The sequence below is a fragment of the Carcharodon carcharias genome, chromosome 1, assembly GCF_017639515.1.
Source record: "Carcharodon carcharias isolate sCarCar2 chromosome 1, sCarCar2.pri, whole genome shotgun sequence".
In the NCBI taxonomy this organism is placed as follows: domain Eukaryota; kingdom Metazoa; phylum Chordata; class Chondrichthyes; order Lamniformes; family Lamnidae; genus Carcharodon; species Carcharodon carcharias.
In genome coordinates this window covers 67,490,503-67,505,252 of record NC_054467.1, presented here as the reverse complement: position 1 = coordinate 67,505,252, position 14,750 = coordinate 67,490,503, and the positions used below count along the sequence as shown (strand labels likewise).

The window sequence follows — 14,750 nt, the reverse complement described above, 5'->3', positions numbered from 1 at the left end:
CAACTTAAATAAATGCCACCACGTTAGTCATCCCTGCGGCAAGGGGAAATGTTGCCTTCTGTCCACCCGTTCTATGCCCCTCATAACAGTATAAAGGTCAATAATGTGACCTGTCAATCTCCTGGGCTCCACGGCAAATGTCGCAAGTGTATGCAATGTTTCCTCGTAACTCCAACTCTCCAGGCCAGCATGCATCCAGGTCAGGAACCTCTGCACTCTCCCCACTCCAATGCCATCCCTCCCATGAAGCGCAGGTCACAACTGAACGCAGAAGTGTAGATGTGGCCTCGACAGCGTTTTCTGCACATGCAAAATGACCTCCTTTTTCCTACATTCTATTCCTCGGCTAATAAAGGTAAGTTTGGCTTCAACCTTGTTAAACGCCTTGTGTTCCTGTTCTGCTACCTTGACGGTTCTGCCCAGCAAGGTCCCTGTAATCAGCATGACTTCCCATGATCCTACCATTACTCATGTATTCCCAAACTTTGCTTGTCTTGTCCAAGTGCTTGACCGAACACTTATCCACATAACATTCCATGTGGCATTCCTTAGGCCATCTGACCAGCCTATCTGTACGCGCGTGTAATGTTTGGGCCTCCTCTTGACTATTTACCACCCAACAAATGTTCGTCTCCTTAGGTTCTTGAAGGTTGAGCGCATTATGAGGCTGGAGGGGAAAGGGATGAAAGGTGTTACTGACTGAACATTAACTGATGCACTGTCCTTGTTAATTTCAGCATCACCACCGCATGGCTGTCACCAACACGTCCAGAGCCCCCCTCCACACCTGAGGGCCAAGACTTGCAACTTGCGTCACATCCCTTTAGCAAGCCAGGCACCAGCGCAGCGACAAACACATCAGTGGGGATTATGACGTCAACTAGTGTCCTAGGGCACAGTGGAGAGGGCTCTTCACAATTGCTGGAGGAGATGGCACGGACAGAGAGTGCCGATGGTGCCAGCAGCTGAGGACTGCAGGGGACCAGGCACATGCTGAGTCGGGCAGTGATGATGTGTCTCTGGAGATGTCAGCCATGCAGCAGCTGCAGGACAAGCGGCAGGGTGTGCGAGAGCATCTGGCAGGGTTGCATGAGGGTGTGTTTCAGTTGGTCTCTGTAGTGGAGGAGTCCAGGCAGAGTATCAGTGATGGCATGAACCTCAGGACAGAGCTTCAGGCTTCCTCCATTGAGATATTGGTGACTCTCATGGAGAGGGGCTTCCAGCAGATTGAGAATCTTCTGATTGGGTTACGCTCTGACCTGCAAGCCCTCACAGTGCTAATGGCCACAGGTGGTCATTCCCAATGTGGGAGATGTTCTGGGCACCAAGTGTCACTGCTCGGTACTCATCCATCTGCAGTGAGCAGGGAAGTCCAATGTGACCTCACGTCGGCGCAGCAGCTGCTGTCGTTGCTGCGAGTTCCTCTCAAGGTGCTCTGGATGAGGGCAGCAGCTCCTCCACCCCTCTGCCAGTCACTGTGGCATCCGTTGAAGCTGCTGCAACTGAAGTGGTGCCGGTTCTGGAACTGGCCACTCCCTCCCAGGTGGGGCCATCACAGGCTCCACGGGCCAGAGGACGGCCGCCAAGGTCATCAAAGCCAACAGGACAGCAGAGTCAGCAGGCTGTCTCACAAGCCACTCTGAGCAATGGGGTAGCACCTAGACGTAGCACCCACAAACGTAAGCATAAGGCACGTTAGGCACTCCACGGGGTTGTCACTGGTGATTTTGTGTTGGCCCTAGATTAGGGAAAATATAATTCTGTACGTCTGAGTGACGTTTGTGGTTTCTTTTGGTGGGAATAAAGTCCACTTTTCTGACCATTCTGAAGGTGTTTCCTTTGTGCTGCATTTGCATGTTTCACAGACATATCATGAGTGTTTGAGTGGACATTGATGTTTCTGTACTAAGCCCTTAGTTGCAGCTGATAAGGTGGAAGATGTAGCACTTAAGTGCCACATGAGGAAGCACCAGGTAATGTTGGTCCTGCAGATCCATGTGTGTGGAGCTAGCTGGAGGTTCATTGGATTAAAGTGTCCCGGGTGTCCCTGCCTCCTTGGTGTAGTAGCGGGTCGGCGTGCTGCCCCTCATCATTGTTCTATGCTTCCTCATCCTCTGAGCCACTGCTGGATTCATCATGTGCAGCCTCATCCACTGCGTCAAGGTCTTCATCGTCAATTGCATCCCCCCTTTCCAGCGCAAGATTGTGCAGAGCGCAGCATGCTACCACTATCACAGAGACGTGATCTGGAGGGTACTGGAGTGCGCCCCCTGAGTGGTCCACGCATCGGAAGCTCATCTTGAGAAGACCGATGGTTCTCTCTACCACAGCCCTTGTGGTGCTGTGGCTCCTATTGTACAGCTCCTCAGCTTCTGTTCTTGGATAGCGGAGAGGCGACATGAACCACCTTCTGAGGGGATAGCCCTTGTCACCCAGCAGCCAACCATCCAGCCGAGCCGGAGCACTGAAGAGCCCCGGCACCTGGGAGTGCCTGAAGATGTAGGCGTCATGGGAGCTGCCTGGGTACCTTGCACAAAATTACAGAATCTGCATCCTGTGATCACACACTATCTGCACGTTCATGGAGTGGAAGCCCTTCCTGTTGACGAAGGCACCAGGCTCACCCGGGATGCGGGGGAAGCCAGCGGGGGAAGCCTCTGGCTCGCTGTATGTGACTTGCCTGGTCGCAGCAGAAGTGGATGAAGGTCAATGTCCATCTGAATGGAGCATCTGTAACCTGCTTGACACAAGTATTGACAGCTGATTGGGAGACACCACAAAGATCACCCACTGAGCCCTGGAAGGAGCCAGATGCATGGAAGTGGAGGGCAACTGTGACGTTCAGAGCCGCTGGCATGGGGTTTCCACCCACACAGCTAGGGGAGATCTCAGGGCCAATCATCTGACAGATATAGTTCACTGTCCCCCTTGACAGTCGGAGCCTCCTTCGGCACTGCTCCTCAGTCATATTGAGGTAGCTGCTTCGCCGCCTGTATACCCTGGCAGCAGGATAGTGATGTCTTCTGTGGCCCCTTCCACCTTGGACAGCCTCTTGGCCCTGCACCCCTTGTACCTGCACCTGGCCTCCCAAAGGTGGCTCCCCTGGAGGCTGATTGTCCATTCCTGGCCTCCTCCTTATTCTATCCCTCCCTTCCTCCTCAGAGGAGCTGCCTCCAGTGGAGATGTCAGAACCCATACCCAGGCTAAATGGAGGCTTCTGGAAAGCTGCAGGCCCGATAAAGATTACTGTCTGCAGAGTGCTGAGCTGAAGCTTGAAAGTACAGAGAAAGCAATTGGAAATCGATCTGAACTGTTAACAATCACACAGGCAAGTTTAAAACACTTTCTGCATTAAATACATCAGAAAAAACATGAACAACCCCACTGAGTCTACATATCCTGCCCGAGGATGAGGTGTGTTAAAAAATCAGTTACCCGCCTGTCCGTTGGGCCCATGCGCCGAGGCGAAGATCGCACAGGCTCCTCAAAATCAGCTTCAATTGCTGAGTTAAGGGCCTTAACATGACCTTTAATTAATGGTGGGCGCATGTCGCACTTCATAGTGCGCCCGCCCAGCTAACTATCGCGATGCAGCGCGCTGATGTCGGGACACTTGCGTGACGTCAGCGCACGACATTTTAAGCGCTGACATACGGGCTCCGCCACCCACACGTCAGCCATAAAATTCTGCTGTGTGTGTTGAAAAAAGTGTCAAATTAAGTTTTAGTTTCTCTTTAAAAAGGTGCTTGCATTTCTAAGGAGAGTTTTACAACCGTAAGCTAAACAAACAAGGGTGGAGGAATTGGGCTGTTGCCTAGCAACCGGGGTCCAGAGAGGCAGGTCCCTCCCAAAGACACACACACAGAAAAGCTAGAAACAGCAGTTTGTTTCGGAAGCTGTTGGAGTTCAGTTGGTTTGAAGATAGCTGTGAAGCAGAAGCAGCCTAGCAGGGAAAGATAGCCAGCTTCAAGTTAAAGTTGGTTGAAAGTAGTTGCCATGAGAGACTGGAGTGAAAGGGACATACAGCAAGTACCAAGCTAAAGAAAAAAAACCAAAAATCTAGGGCAGTGGAACAGGAGGAAGTCCCAAGCAGACCTTCTAGTCTAAGGAAAGACAGGGTCCTGGGAAAGGTCCTGTTAAGAAAAGAGTGAGGGCCAGAGAGAAAAGCTCCAACCTTCAGATTTAAAGAGACAAAAGATGCAGAAAGCAGATTTAAAGTGAGAACTGCTTGCAAGAGGCAAGAAAGTTCAAAGAGACAACCGAAGATCTGTAACTCTTTGTTATGGGCATGTGAAGAAGTGGTACTGTTGATGATTGAATCGATGAGGGAGAGTGCGTGGAAGCTAGCTTGAATGCATGTGGTGACCCAGGAAAGAGGAACATCAGAAGGAGAGTTCGAAACCCTGGAGGTGAACACTTGTGGAAGGTGTCTGAGAGAAAGCGTCAGTTTGGGAGAAGATTCCAAGGCGAGTTCTTGGAAAGTAGAGATTGGAAACCTTCGTGTGAAAGAGAGAGTGCAGTGAGACCGGTTGGCTCACAGTGTCACAAGTGTCTGTGGGGAGTTCAGGAGAGATCTATAGTATCTGGTTGAAGAGGCATCTGTCACTTGGTTTCAGAATGTGGTGAGTCTGATCCCACAGGGTGCCTATTGGTTTACGTGGACTGTGTATTTACTGTGAACATTAAAATATATGATAGCTTTTGTAACTTGTGTTATCCTTAGAAACCTCTATATATCTGTAAAGGTATAGGTGTGAGTGAAGGAGTATTGTAATATGGTTCATCTTTTCTTGTTTAATAAATGTTTTATTCTTTTGTTAAAAGTTCATTAGATGACTCTGTCCACTAATCCCTCTCCACGTATCTAAACAAACAAATAAAAGTTAGGATCTATCAAGTTGGGTCTCACTCTGGGATCAGGCCTGTCCAGGGGTAACCTCATCTGGGGTCAAAACAATAAGGAGTTTGCAGACGGATATTGCTAGATTGAGTGAATGGACAAAAATCTGGCAGATGGAGTATAATGTGGGAAAATGTGAAGTTGTTCACTTTGGGCAGGAAGAATATAAAGGCAGAATATTACTTAAATAAATGGAGGACAGCTGCAGAATTCTGAGGTGCGGAGAGATCTAGGTATTACAAGAGGAATTGAACATAAAAGTAAGGATATTATACTTTAGTTTTACAGAGCATTGGTGAGACCGCATCTTGAGTATTGTGTGCAGTTTTGGTCTCCTTATTTAAAGAAGGATGTAAATGCGTTGGAGGCAGTTCAGTTGAGGTTTACTAGATTGATGCCTGGAATGAGCAGGTTGTCTTATGAGGACAGGTTGGCAGGCTGGGCTTTTTTCCACTGGAGTTTAGAAGACGGGAGTTTTGATTGAAGTATATAAGATCCTGAATGGTCTTGGCAAGGTAGACATCGAAAGGATGTTTCCTCTTGTAGATGAGTCCAGAACTAGGGGGCACTGTTTTAAAATGAGGGGTCGCCCTTTTAAGACAGATCTTGTTAGGCAAGGGAATCAAAGGTTATCAGGGATAGGTGGGAATGTAGAACTCAAAACACAAACAGATCAGCCAGGATCTTATTGAATGGTGGAGCAGATTCAAGGGGCCTATTTTGTATATTTGACTGTAATTGGTGGTGCAATGAAAATAAAGGATGCGCAAAAGGCCAGAATTAGAGTGCAGAGATCTTGGTAGTTGTGGGGCTAATTACAGAGATAGGAAGATTGAGGCCACAGAAGGATTTGAAAGCAAGAATGAGGATTTTAAAATTGATGCGTTGCCACACTAGGAGCCAATATATGATTAGTGAGCTCACAGGTGATGGGTGAATGGGACTTGGTGCATTAGGTTATGGGCAGAGTTTTGGTTGATCTCAAGTTTAAGGAGGGTGCAAGGTAGAAAGCAGGCTGAGGAAGCACTGGAGTAGTCAAGTCTAAAGATAAAGGCAAGATGAGGGTTTTGGCAGCAGATGAGCAGGGGTGGAGGCAGGTGGCATTATGGAGGTTGAATAGACAATATTTTTACAACAGGGGATCTAGAGTTGGAAACTCAGCTAGGCCCAAACAGGACAGCAAGATAGGAAAAAGTCTATTCAGCCACAGAAAGTAGCCCGGGAGAGGCATGCATTCAGAAAGTACCCAAGAGGAGAGGGGCATGCAGTCAGAAAATAACCAGGGGGAGAGGGGCATGTGGTCAGAAAGTAGCCAGGGGGAGAGGGGCATGTGGTCATAAAGTAACCAGGGGGAGAGGGGCATGCAGTCAGAAAGTAGCCAGGGAGTGGGGGACATGCAGTCGGAAAATAGCCGGGGAGAGGGGCTTGCAATCAGAAAGTAGCCAGGGGGAGAGGGACATGCAGTCAGAAAGTAGCCAGGGGGAGAGGGGCATGCAGTCAGAAAGTAGCCAAGGGGAGAGGGGCATGCAGTCAGAAAGTAGCCAGGGGGAGAGGGGCATGCAATCAGAAAGTAGCCAGGGGGAGAGGGACATGCAGTCAGAAAGTAGCTGGGGAGAGGGGCATGCAGTTGGAAAGTGGCCAGGGGGAGGGGGGCATGCAGTTGGAAAGCAGCCAGGACGAGAGGCATGCAGTCGGAAATTATTCAGGGGGAGAGGAGCAGGCAGTCGGAAAGTAACCAGGGGGAAAGGAGCATGCAGTCGGAAATTAGCCAGGGGAAGGGGCTTGCAGTCGGAAAATGGCCAGGGGGAGAGGGGTAAGCAGTCGGAAAGTAACCAGGGGCAAGGGCATGCAGTCAGAAAATGGCCAGGGGGTGAGAGGCATGCAGTCGGAAAGTAACCAGGGGGAGAGGAACATGCAGTCAGAAAGTAGCCGGGGGAGGGGGGCATGCAGTTGGAAAGCAGCCAGGGCGAGAGGCATGCAGTCGGAAATTAATCAGGGGGAGAGGAGCAGGCAGTCGGAAATTAGCCAGGGGCAGGGGCATGCAGTCGGAAAATGGCTAGAGGAAGAGCGGTATGCAGTCAGAAAGTATCCAGGGGCAGGGGCATGCAGTCGGAAAGTAGCCAGGGGGAGGGGCTAGTCAATGGCTAGAGAACAGAATTTGTGCAGGTGATTCAAGACACTGGTTTAGGTCTTCCCAGTCTTTAAGTGAAGGAAGTTTAAGTTGACACAAAACACGAGCTGAAAGATTACTAAATGGTTTTCACCTGACTTACCCACCCCCAGTACATCTGGCCATAACAAATGAAAAATACTCACTCATATTTTCATGGTTTATATGGAAAATCAAGGGCCGGATTTTTATGTCTCCATCCATGTTGGAACGGAGGTGAGGGGATTAAAGTATTTTGAAGAGGCTTTTGAATGGCTGTATGTTTATTTTGACAGATCTATGGGCACTTAAAACGTGTGAGTTCTTTCAAGGGGAGTTTGAATGGCTGTGTGTTTGACTGACAGTTTTATGAGCTCCTGGGAGGATTAAAGTTTCTTGAAGCAGTTTCTGAATAGCTGATTATTTTGATAATTTCATGAGCATTTCAAAGACTTCCCAATATTATTATAGAGTGCATGGCTCTGTTCATACTGGATACTGCTGAGTAGATATAGAAGATGCATGGAGTGCAGGGAGGGGGCATGGTGGGAATATGAGGGACTGAGGGCTCTGGTGCCGAATACTCATCAATAGAACTGGGCCAATGTCTCAATGAACACAGGCAGGCCTTCTAACCTGCTCACCTTGACATCCACCACTTCCGTTTCCGCCTCGGGCCGAGGCAGTGGCCCTGGGTCTAGCTCGTCCTCGCCTTGAAAGTAAGAGTGGGTGGGCACTGCCAAGCAGGAGGCAGGATCACGAGTGGCCCAACATGCAATTCCTGCCTCAAGGATGAAAATCCCAGCCCAAACCTCTGCCAAGTGTTTTGACCCATATGCTATCCTAAGGATGGAAATGTGGCTTTGACTTTATCACCAATCAGAAGATGCCATTGGTTCTCATTCCTATTCACGTTCTGAATGAGATGAGTTAATAACATTGTGGCTATCTTGTGTTTTGTGTTTGTGCCATGCAAGTGAGAATACACATACAAACCTAGAAAACTGGCAAATACAGATGAACTATTTCAAAATATCCTAACAGGGCAACAGCATTCCTGAATATAGTCCTCTGATATGCAGTAACACTAAAAATGCAGCTCACACTGGAAATTATCAACCCTTATTGCCTGCCCCCCACCCCAACTCATTTAGCAAGTCTTCACCTGCTGCTCTCCAGTGGCACTCATCAACTCCCTCAGAGTTTGCCACCATTCCTGAGCCCCAAATTGCCAATCACCACCATTGTCCATGAACACTTCTGATCCCTCAAATAACACCCCAATCGCCCCACCCCACCTTTTCTGCTCTGTTCAATCTCCTTGCCCTTTCTTTTCCATTCACACTGGTAAGCTTTTTTATGTTCTGTTCACACTGGAACCCTACTCCCCTTCCACCCTCAGTTCACGCATCAGTCTCATCTCCTTCCAACTCAAATCATGCAGGTTCTCTTCTTCCCTCTTCAGTCACCTCACCCTTTTCCCCATTCTCTAATTACCATTCCCAGCCCCTCCTGATGTTCTGGGTATTGAAGTCTGCTGCATCGTGTGGATGCCTGAAATTTATCATCTCAGCAAATTTTCATGAGAATTCCTCTTCACTGTGTGTAGCAGAATTCCAGCATATGGAATCATAGGTTACAGCACAGAAGGGGGTCATTTGGCCCGTTGTATCCTTGCTGGTTCCCTGTAAGAGCAACTCACCTAGTCCCACTTCCTTGCTCTTTCCGCATAGCCCTGAAATGTTTTCTCTTCTGGGGCTTATCCAAATCCCTCTTGAAAACCACACTGAATCTGCCTCCACTGCCCTCTCATGCAGTGCATTCCAGATCATAATCATTCAAATGCATAAAGAAGTTTTTCCTCATGTCACTATTGGTTCTTTGCCATTCACCTAATTGTGTTCTCTGGTTCTTGGCCGCTCCTCCTTTATTTCTTTCCTGATCTTTCCCGGGTACCTTATATCCAGGAATATTTAGTAGCCATTCATGCCTCCTTTTGTGTCATTGGGTAGCAGGAATGGCAAAGTGGCCAAAGTAACAGGAAGAAACAGACCATGTGAAATACAGACTGCAGTCACGTTTTGGGCAGAATTGAGCTAAAATTGTGTGAATCTTTATTTAGCATAGTAGGTAACTGCATAAATAGAAATAAAGGGTTGAAAGCTTTGAGAAACTTAAGGAAAGTAAAACTGAAGTGATTGAGTCTGACTTTTGCTTGGTGTAAACATAGTTGCAATGAGGTAACTCTGTAATCACCTCGAACTGATGAATTAGAGCTCACAGCTTCATGAAAATATGTTTGGCCTTTTTTTTTGCAGGACAGTAAGAAAAGCCAGAAGATCTTGCCTCGTTTTCAATATAGCAATAAGATGTGTAGGTGATACAATGGTCAGAGTTATCTCATTGCAACTATGTTTACACCAAGCAAAAATCTGACTCAATCACTTCAGTTTTACTTTCCTTAAATTTTTCAAAGCTTTCAACACTTTATTTCTATTTGTGCAGTTACCTACTATGAGTTCCCCCTTAAAATCCTATCATATTTCTACCATCCCTGATTCTAAGTGGTTTGGGATAGAACCCTGTACATACTTTAGCAGAGCCGGTGATGCTGTCCCAGTAAGGAGATGGAAACTCCAGTCGGCCAACAAGAATCTGATCAAACAGGTCCTCCTGGACATTGTTTTCACTGTAGGAACACAAAAATAGGGTTATTAGGGTAGAATTTGGAAATGACTTGGAATCAATCCAATTAATTTTCCACTTTTGGATTCTTTAAACTTCAATAAATACTGGAAAATAATTTTGGTTATAGGAAATAGATTCTTGTGTTCCTGGAAAGAGATGTGCCATATAGACTGACATCAGGGCTCCTAACCTGCACATCAAATAGTTCTGACAACTGTACAGAAATGTCAGTTTGTGCACTGAATACAGCTTTCATACATAAAATGGATGTAGCTGATGGAAGGGTTCAATCCTGATGTGTACTATTAAATGCATTGGCCTGCATTTTGTGGTGCGAATAATGGTAAGGCTATCCGGGCTCACCATTATTAAGCAGTAATTTGGACAACAACTTCCAGTATCTGCATGTGTGCAGTTAAATGTGGGAATCAGGAAGGTGCTATCCAATTTTCGCTGCTCCTCCAAAAACTTCACTACTCTGGTACATCATTAAGGGACTTGGCATCCAAGTACATGAAATGTGTGATATTGTAGTACTTACCAATGGATCCCATGTGACACGTCAGAAAAAGCTAGGACTTGTCCATTTAAGTGTAAGTGAACTTTTAACAGCATGATATATTTTAACAACCTCTCTGGCACTGAAAATTAACTTTTAAAAGTTTGGAGTCTAATTTCTTTAGATTTTAGTTATTTATGGGGATTTAAAGAAAAAATAAATACTTTTTCTTTCAACATTTTCTTTCTGTCTTTGCAACCTCACTTAATCCCACCTTTTACCCCCTCTCTATTTTGCTTTCTATATATGATTTAACATTGAATTAAATATTCCAACTTACACTTTCTGACTTAGGCCTTGCATGCCTCAGGAAGAATTCTTTAATTAGATTGGTTGAAGAGGCACCCCACTGTCCGCTCCATTCACACAGGTCCCAGATCCCCTGGAACAGGCGTTGCACTACTGCAACTGATAACCACAAGTAATGTAAACACTGACAGAACCTCTTAAGACAAGTGTAAACATATTGAATGGCGAATGCCATTGGTTTGCCACTGATCGCAAAACTTGGGCCAAAGCTTTGTCAATGCTTAGTGCTGCAAATGACGCCAGAGTAGCGGTTCAGTAATAATACAGCATCAACTGATGTGCCACTGACACCACCTTAAGAGCAAGGTGAGTGAAGAACTGGCTACTCACATCACATGGCGTAGTTAAGATCAGGGAACTGAGCTCCCCAAGAACACTTAAGGATTTCATACAGACTAGAAGTGTCCCAGGTTTGATCCCTGATCTCTGGTGAGAATTCTGATCTCAGTCAGAACGGAGGTCAAGCACTACAGTTAGCATTAGCACCCCTGCAGGTTAAGTAGGAGAAAAAAGCCCCAGATCCTGCTCATGATCACTATCTAGCAACCAAGCTGGCAATGCGGAAACACAATTGGCCTCCCAACAATCACAACCATACCTTGCTTACACAATGAAAGATGGTCATAGTTGTTGGAGGTCAATCATCTCAGTCCCAAGACATCGCTGCAGGAGTTTCTCAGGGTAGTATCCTTGGGCCAACCATCTTCAGTTGCTTCATCAATGACCTTCCCTCCATCATAAGGTCAGAAGTGACGATGTTTGCTGATGATTGTACAATGTTGAGTACCATTCGTGACTCTGAAGCAGTCCATGGCCATATGTAGCAAGACCTGGACAACATTCAGGCTTGAGTTGTTAAGTGGCAAGTAACATATGTACCACACAAGGGAAAGGCAATGACCATCTCCAACAAGAAAGAATCTAACCATCTCCCCTTGACATACAATGGTTTTACTATTATTGAATCCTCAACCATCAACATCCTGATAATATCATTGACCAGAAACTGGTCCGGCCATATGATTATTGTGGCCACGAGCAGGTCAGAAGCTAGGAATCCTACAGTGAGTAATTGAACTTCTGACTCCCCAAAGCCTGTCCATCATCTACAAGGCACAAGTCAGGAGTGTGATGGAGTACTCTCCATTTGCCTGGATGAGTGCAGCTCCAACAACACTCAGGAAGCTCAACACAATCCAAAAAAAGGCAGCCCACTTGGTCAGCTCTACATGAACCATCTTAAACATTTATGGCCTCTACCACAAGCACACAGTGGCAGCAGTGTGTACCATCTACAAGACATGCTGCAGAAATTCATCAATCCTCCTTCGACAGCACCTTCTAAACTCGCGACCTCACCAATTAGAAGGACGAGGGCAACAGATGTATGGGAACACCACCATCTTCAAGATCACCTCTGAGCCACACATCATCCTGACTTGGAACCACTGTTGCTGGATCAAAATTATGGAACAATAACATAGAACCCCCTTCCTAACAGCACTGTGGATGCACCCACACCAAATGAACTGCAGTGGTTCAAGAAGACAGCCTACCACTACCTTTTCAAAAACAATTAGGGATGAGCAACAAATGCTGGCCTAGCCAGCGATGCTCACATCCTATGAAAGAATAAAAAGGTCCTTGAGCATATATGTTCCATTAACAACTGGCATATTTACAATGATATTTAGGCTCTGCAAGGGTGGTACTTAAGCAGAGGCTGGTGACAATGGAGCACTGTATTTCTACAGCCCTCACTTGTGTGGTTGCACTTCCAGCTTTTCTTCCCAGAACCTGCATAAAGTTGAAACTTTGGCAGTATCTGAAGTCAACGTTCACCTCTGGTTTATGATTAGTGTGTCATCAAATGCATGAGCATCATGCTCCTGCCAATACAAAGGTGCTTGTTCATACTGGGATTTGAGAGTCTCATTCTTTTCTGTGAGAAGTCTGAAGCACTTTACCTGCGGAATGGGGGGAAGCCACAGAGGAGGATGTACGTAATGACGCCTGCTGCCCAAATGTCGACCTTTAAGCCATACCTGTAAGAATAGTAAGAGCATAATGTTAAAGAACAGGAAAAAACAATTACATCCAACACAATCATTCCTTGTCCACAGATCAACTCCAGATACCCTTTTCCCTTCCATTTCATTTTATCCCTTCTCTCCCCAGAAATGCATCCAATTCCTTTTTAAGTTCAAATATACTGGCTGCATTAATGGACTTCCTTGGTAAATTATTCCTGACTTGTTTTCTGGTTCTTGACTTCCTAATATTTAAATTGTGTCCCATGGTATTTGGTACATGGACTTCATCATAGCAGCATATTTGCCTGGATAAGCTTTGTCAATTCCCTGCATTAATCTTGAAAACACCAATGATACTTCGGTGGGAGATTGGTGGAAAGTCCAGTGAAACAGGATGAATGGCTATCAATACTGGTTGCTTCTTTACTTTGAATCACAGGAAAATAGCATCCCATGTTTATCTGATTGAGCATTTTGGCTAAGGAATTAGATTTACAGAAGACATTTTATAAGGTGCCACTGCAAAGGTTATTGCAAAAAATAAAAGTTCATAATGTAGGGGGTAACGTATTAGCATGGATAGAACATTGGCTAGCTAACAGGAAGCAGAGAGTTGATGTAAATGGGTCTTTTTCTGGTTGACAGGATGTGACGAGTGGTGTGCCAAAGGAATCAGTGCTGGGGCCTCAAATTTTTACAATTTATATAAATGACTTGGATGAAGGGACCAAAGGAATAGTGGCTAAATTTTCTGACAACAAAAAGATAGGTAGGAAAGTAACTTCTGAAGAAGATGTAAGGAGGCTAAAAATTGACAGAGCAAAGTAAGTGGGCAAAGGTCTGGCACATGGAGTATAATGTGGGCAAAGGTGAAATCATTCATTTTGGTAGGAAGAATTAAAAAGAAGCTTATTATCTAAATGGTGGGAGATTGAAGAGCTCTGAGATTCAGAGGGATCTGGGTGTTCTAGTGCATGAATCACAAAAGGTTAGTGTGCAGGCACAGCAGGTAATTAGGAAAGCTAATAGAATGTTATCATCCATTGTGAGGGGAATTGATTACAAAACTAGGGAGGTTATGATTCAGTTGTACAGGGGCACTGGTGAAACCACATCTGGAGTTGTGTACAGTACTGATCTCCTTATTTAAAGAAAGATGTAAATGTGTTAGAAGCAGTTCAGAGAAGGTTTACGAGACTAATACTAGGAATGGGTGGGTTATCTTATGAGGAAAGGCTGGACAGGTTAGGCTTGTGTCCACTGAAATTTAGAAGAGTAAAAGGCAACTTAATCGAAACATTTAAGATCTTGAGGGGTCTTGACAGGGAATGTGGAGAGAATGTTTCCTCTTGTGGGAGAATCTAGCACTATGGGCCATTGTTTAAAAATAAGGGATCGCTCATTTAAGACAGATGAGGAGAAATGTTTTCTCTCAGAGGGTTGTGAGTCTTTGGAACTCTCTTCCTGAAAAGGCAGTGGAAGCAAAGTCTTTGAATCTTTTTAAGGCAGAGCTAGACAGATTCTTGATTAACAAGGGGGTGAAAGGTTATCGGGGGTAGGCAGGAATGTGGGGTTGAGGTTACAATCAGATCAGCCATGATCTTATTGAATAACAGAGGAGGCTCGATGGGCCGAGTGGCCTACTCCTGCTCCTGTTCCTAATTCATATGTTCGCATGTTTAGTAAATGTGGGGAACTGATGCATGGGCCTGTGATCAAAACTAAGCAGGTGTCAATGTAAGAGTGCCTAAAAACTTATTTTGTTTTTTTCCCTTCAAATAAGAGATAAAGAAATGGCTGTACATTAAACAAGCTTCCTGTTCACATGAAAAAAGTCTACCTGGAAAAAAATAGCTGCTTCTTCCTCCCGGTATTTGCCTTTCAGCAAAACATAATGGTCTGCAACAGTGGACTAGTGAGAAGAAATAATTGATGAGGACAGCTTCCTCCATTTAGGTAATAATGGGTCCAATGAATAGTCATCATGTAGAGAGGTGAAGTTTTTACAATGATCCATTGCAATTAGCTTAAAATGGATTTACTAGCTTTCTCACCAAACTATTACATTGGATGTTGAACTATTCTACGTAGGTGACCTATGAAAAAATATCA

The 14,750-nt window shown here is 45.6% G+C and overlaps 1 protein-coding gene across 2 annotated transcripts in view; it reads right to left on the bottom strand.

Moving 5' to 3' along the window:
• dclk2a (doublecortin-like kinase 2a) overlaps positions 1-14,750 on the bottom strand; it is a 670,049-nt gene that overhangs the window by 253,542 nt on the left and 401,757 nt on the right. For both annotated transcript variants that reach the window (XM_041199370.1, XM_041199378.1), the window contains 2 exons: positions 12,573-12,650; positions 9,642-9,738 (listed from right to left, as the gene is read on the bottom strand). In XM_041199370.1, the coding sequence (XP_041055304.1) occupies positions 9,642-9,738; positions 12,573-12,650 (175 nt within the window). The remainder of the gene's footprint in view (positions 1-9,641; positions 9,739-12,572; positions 12,651-14,750) is intronic.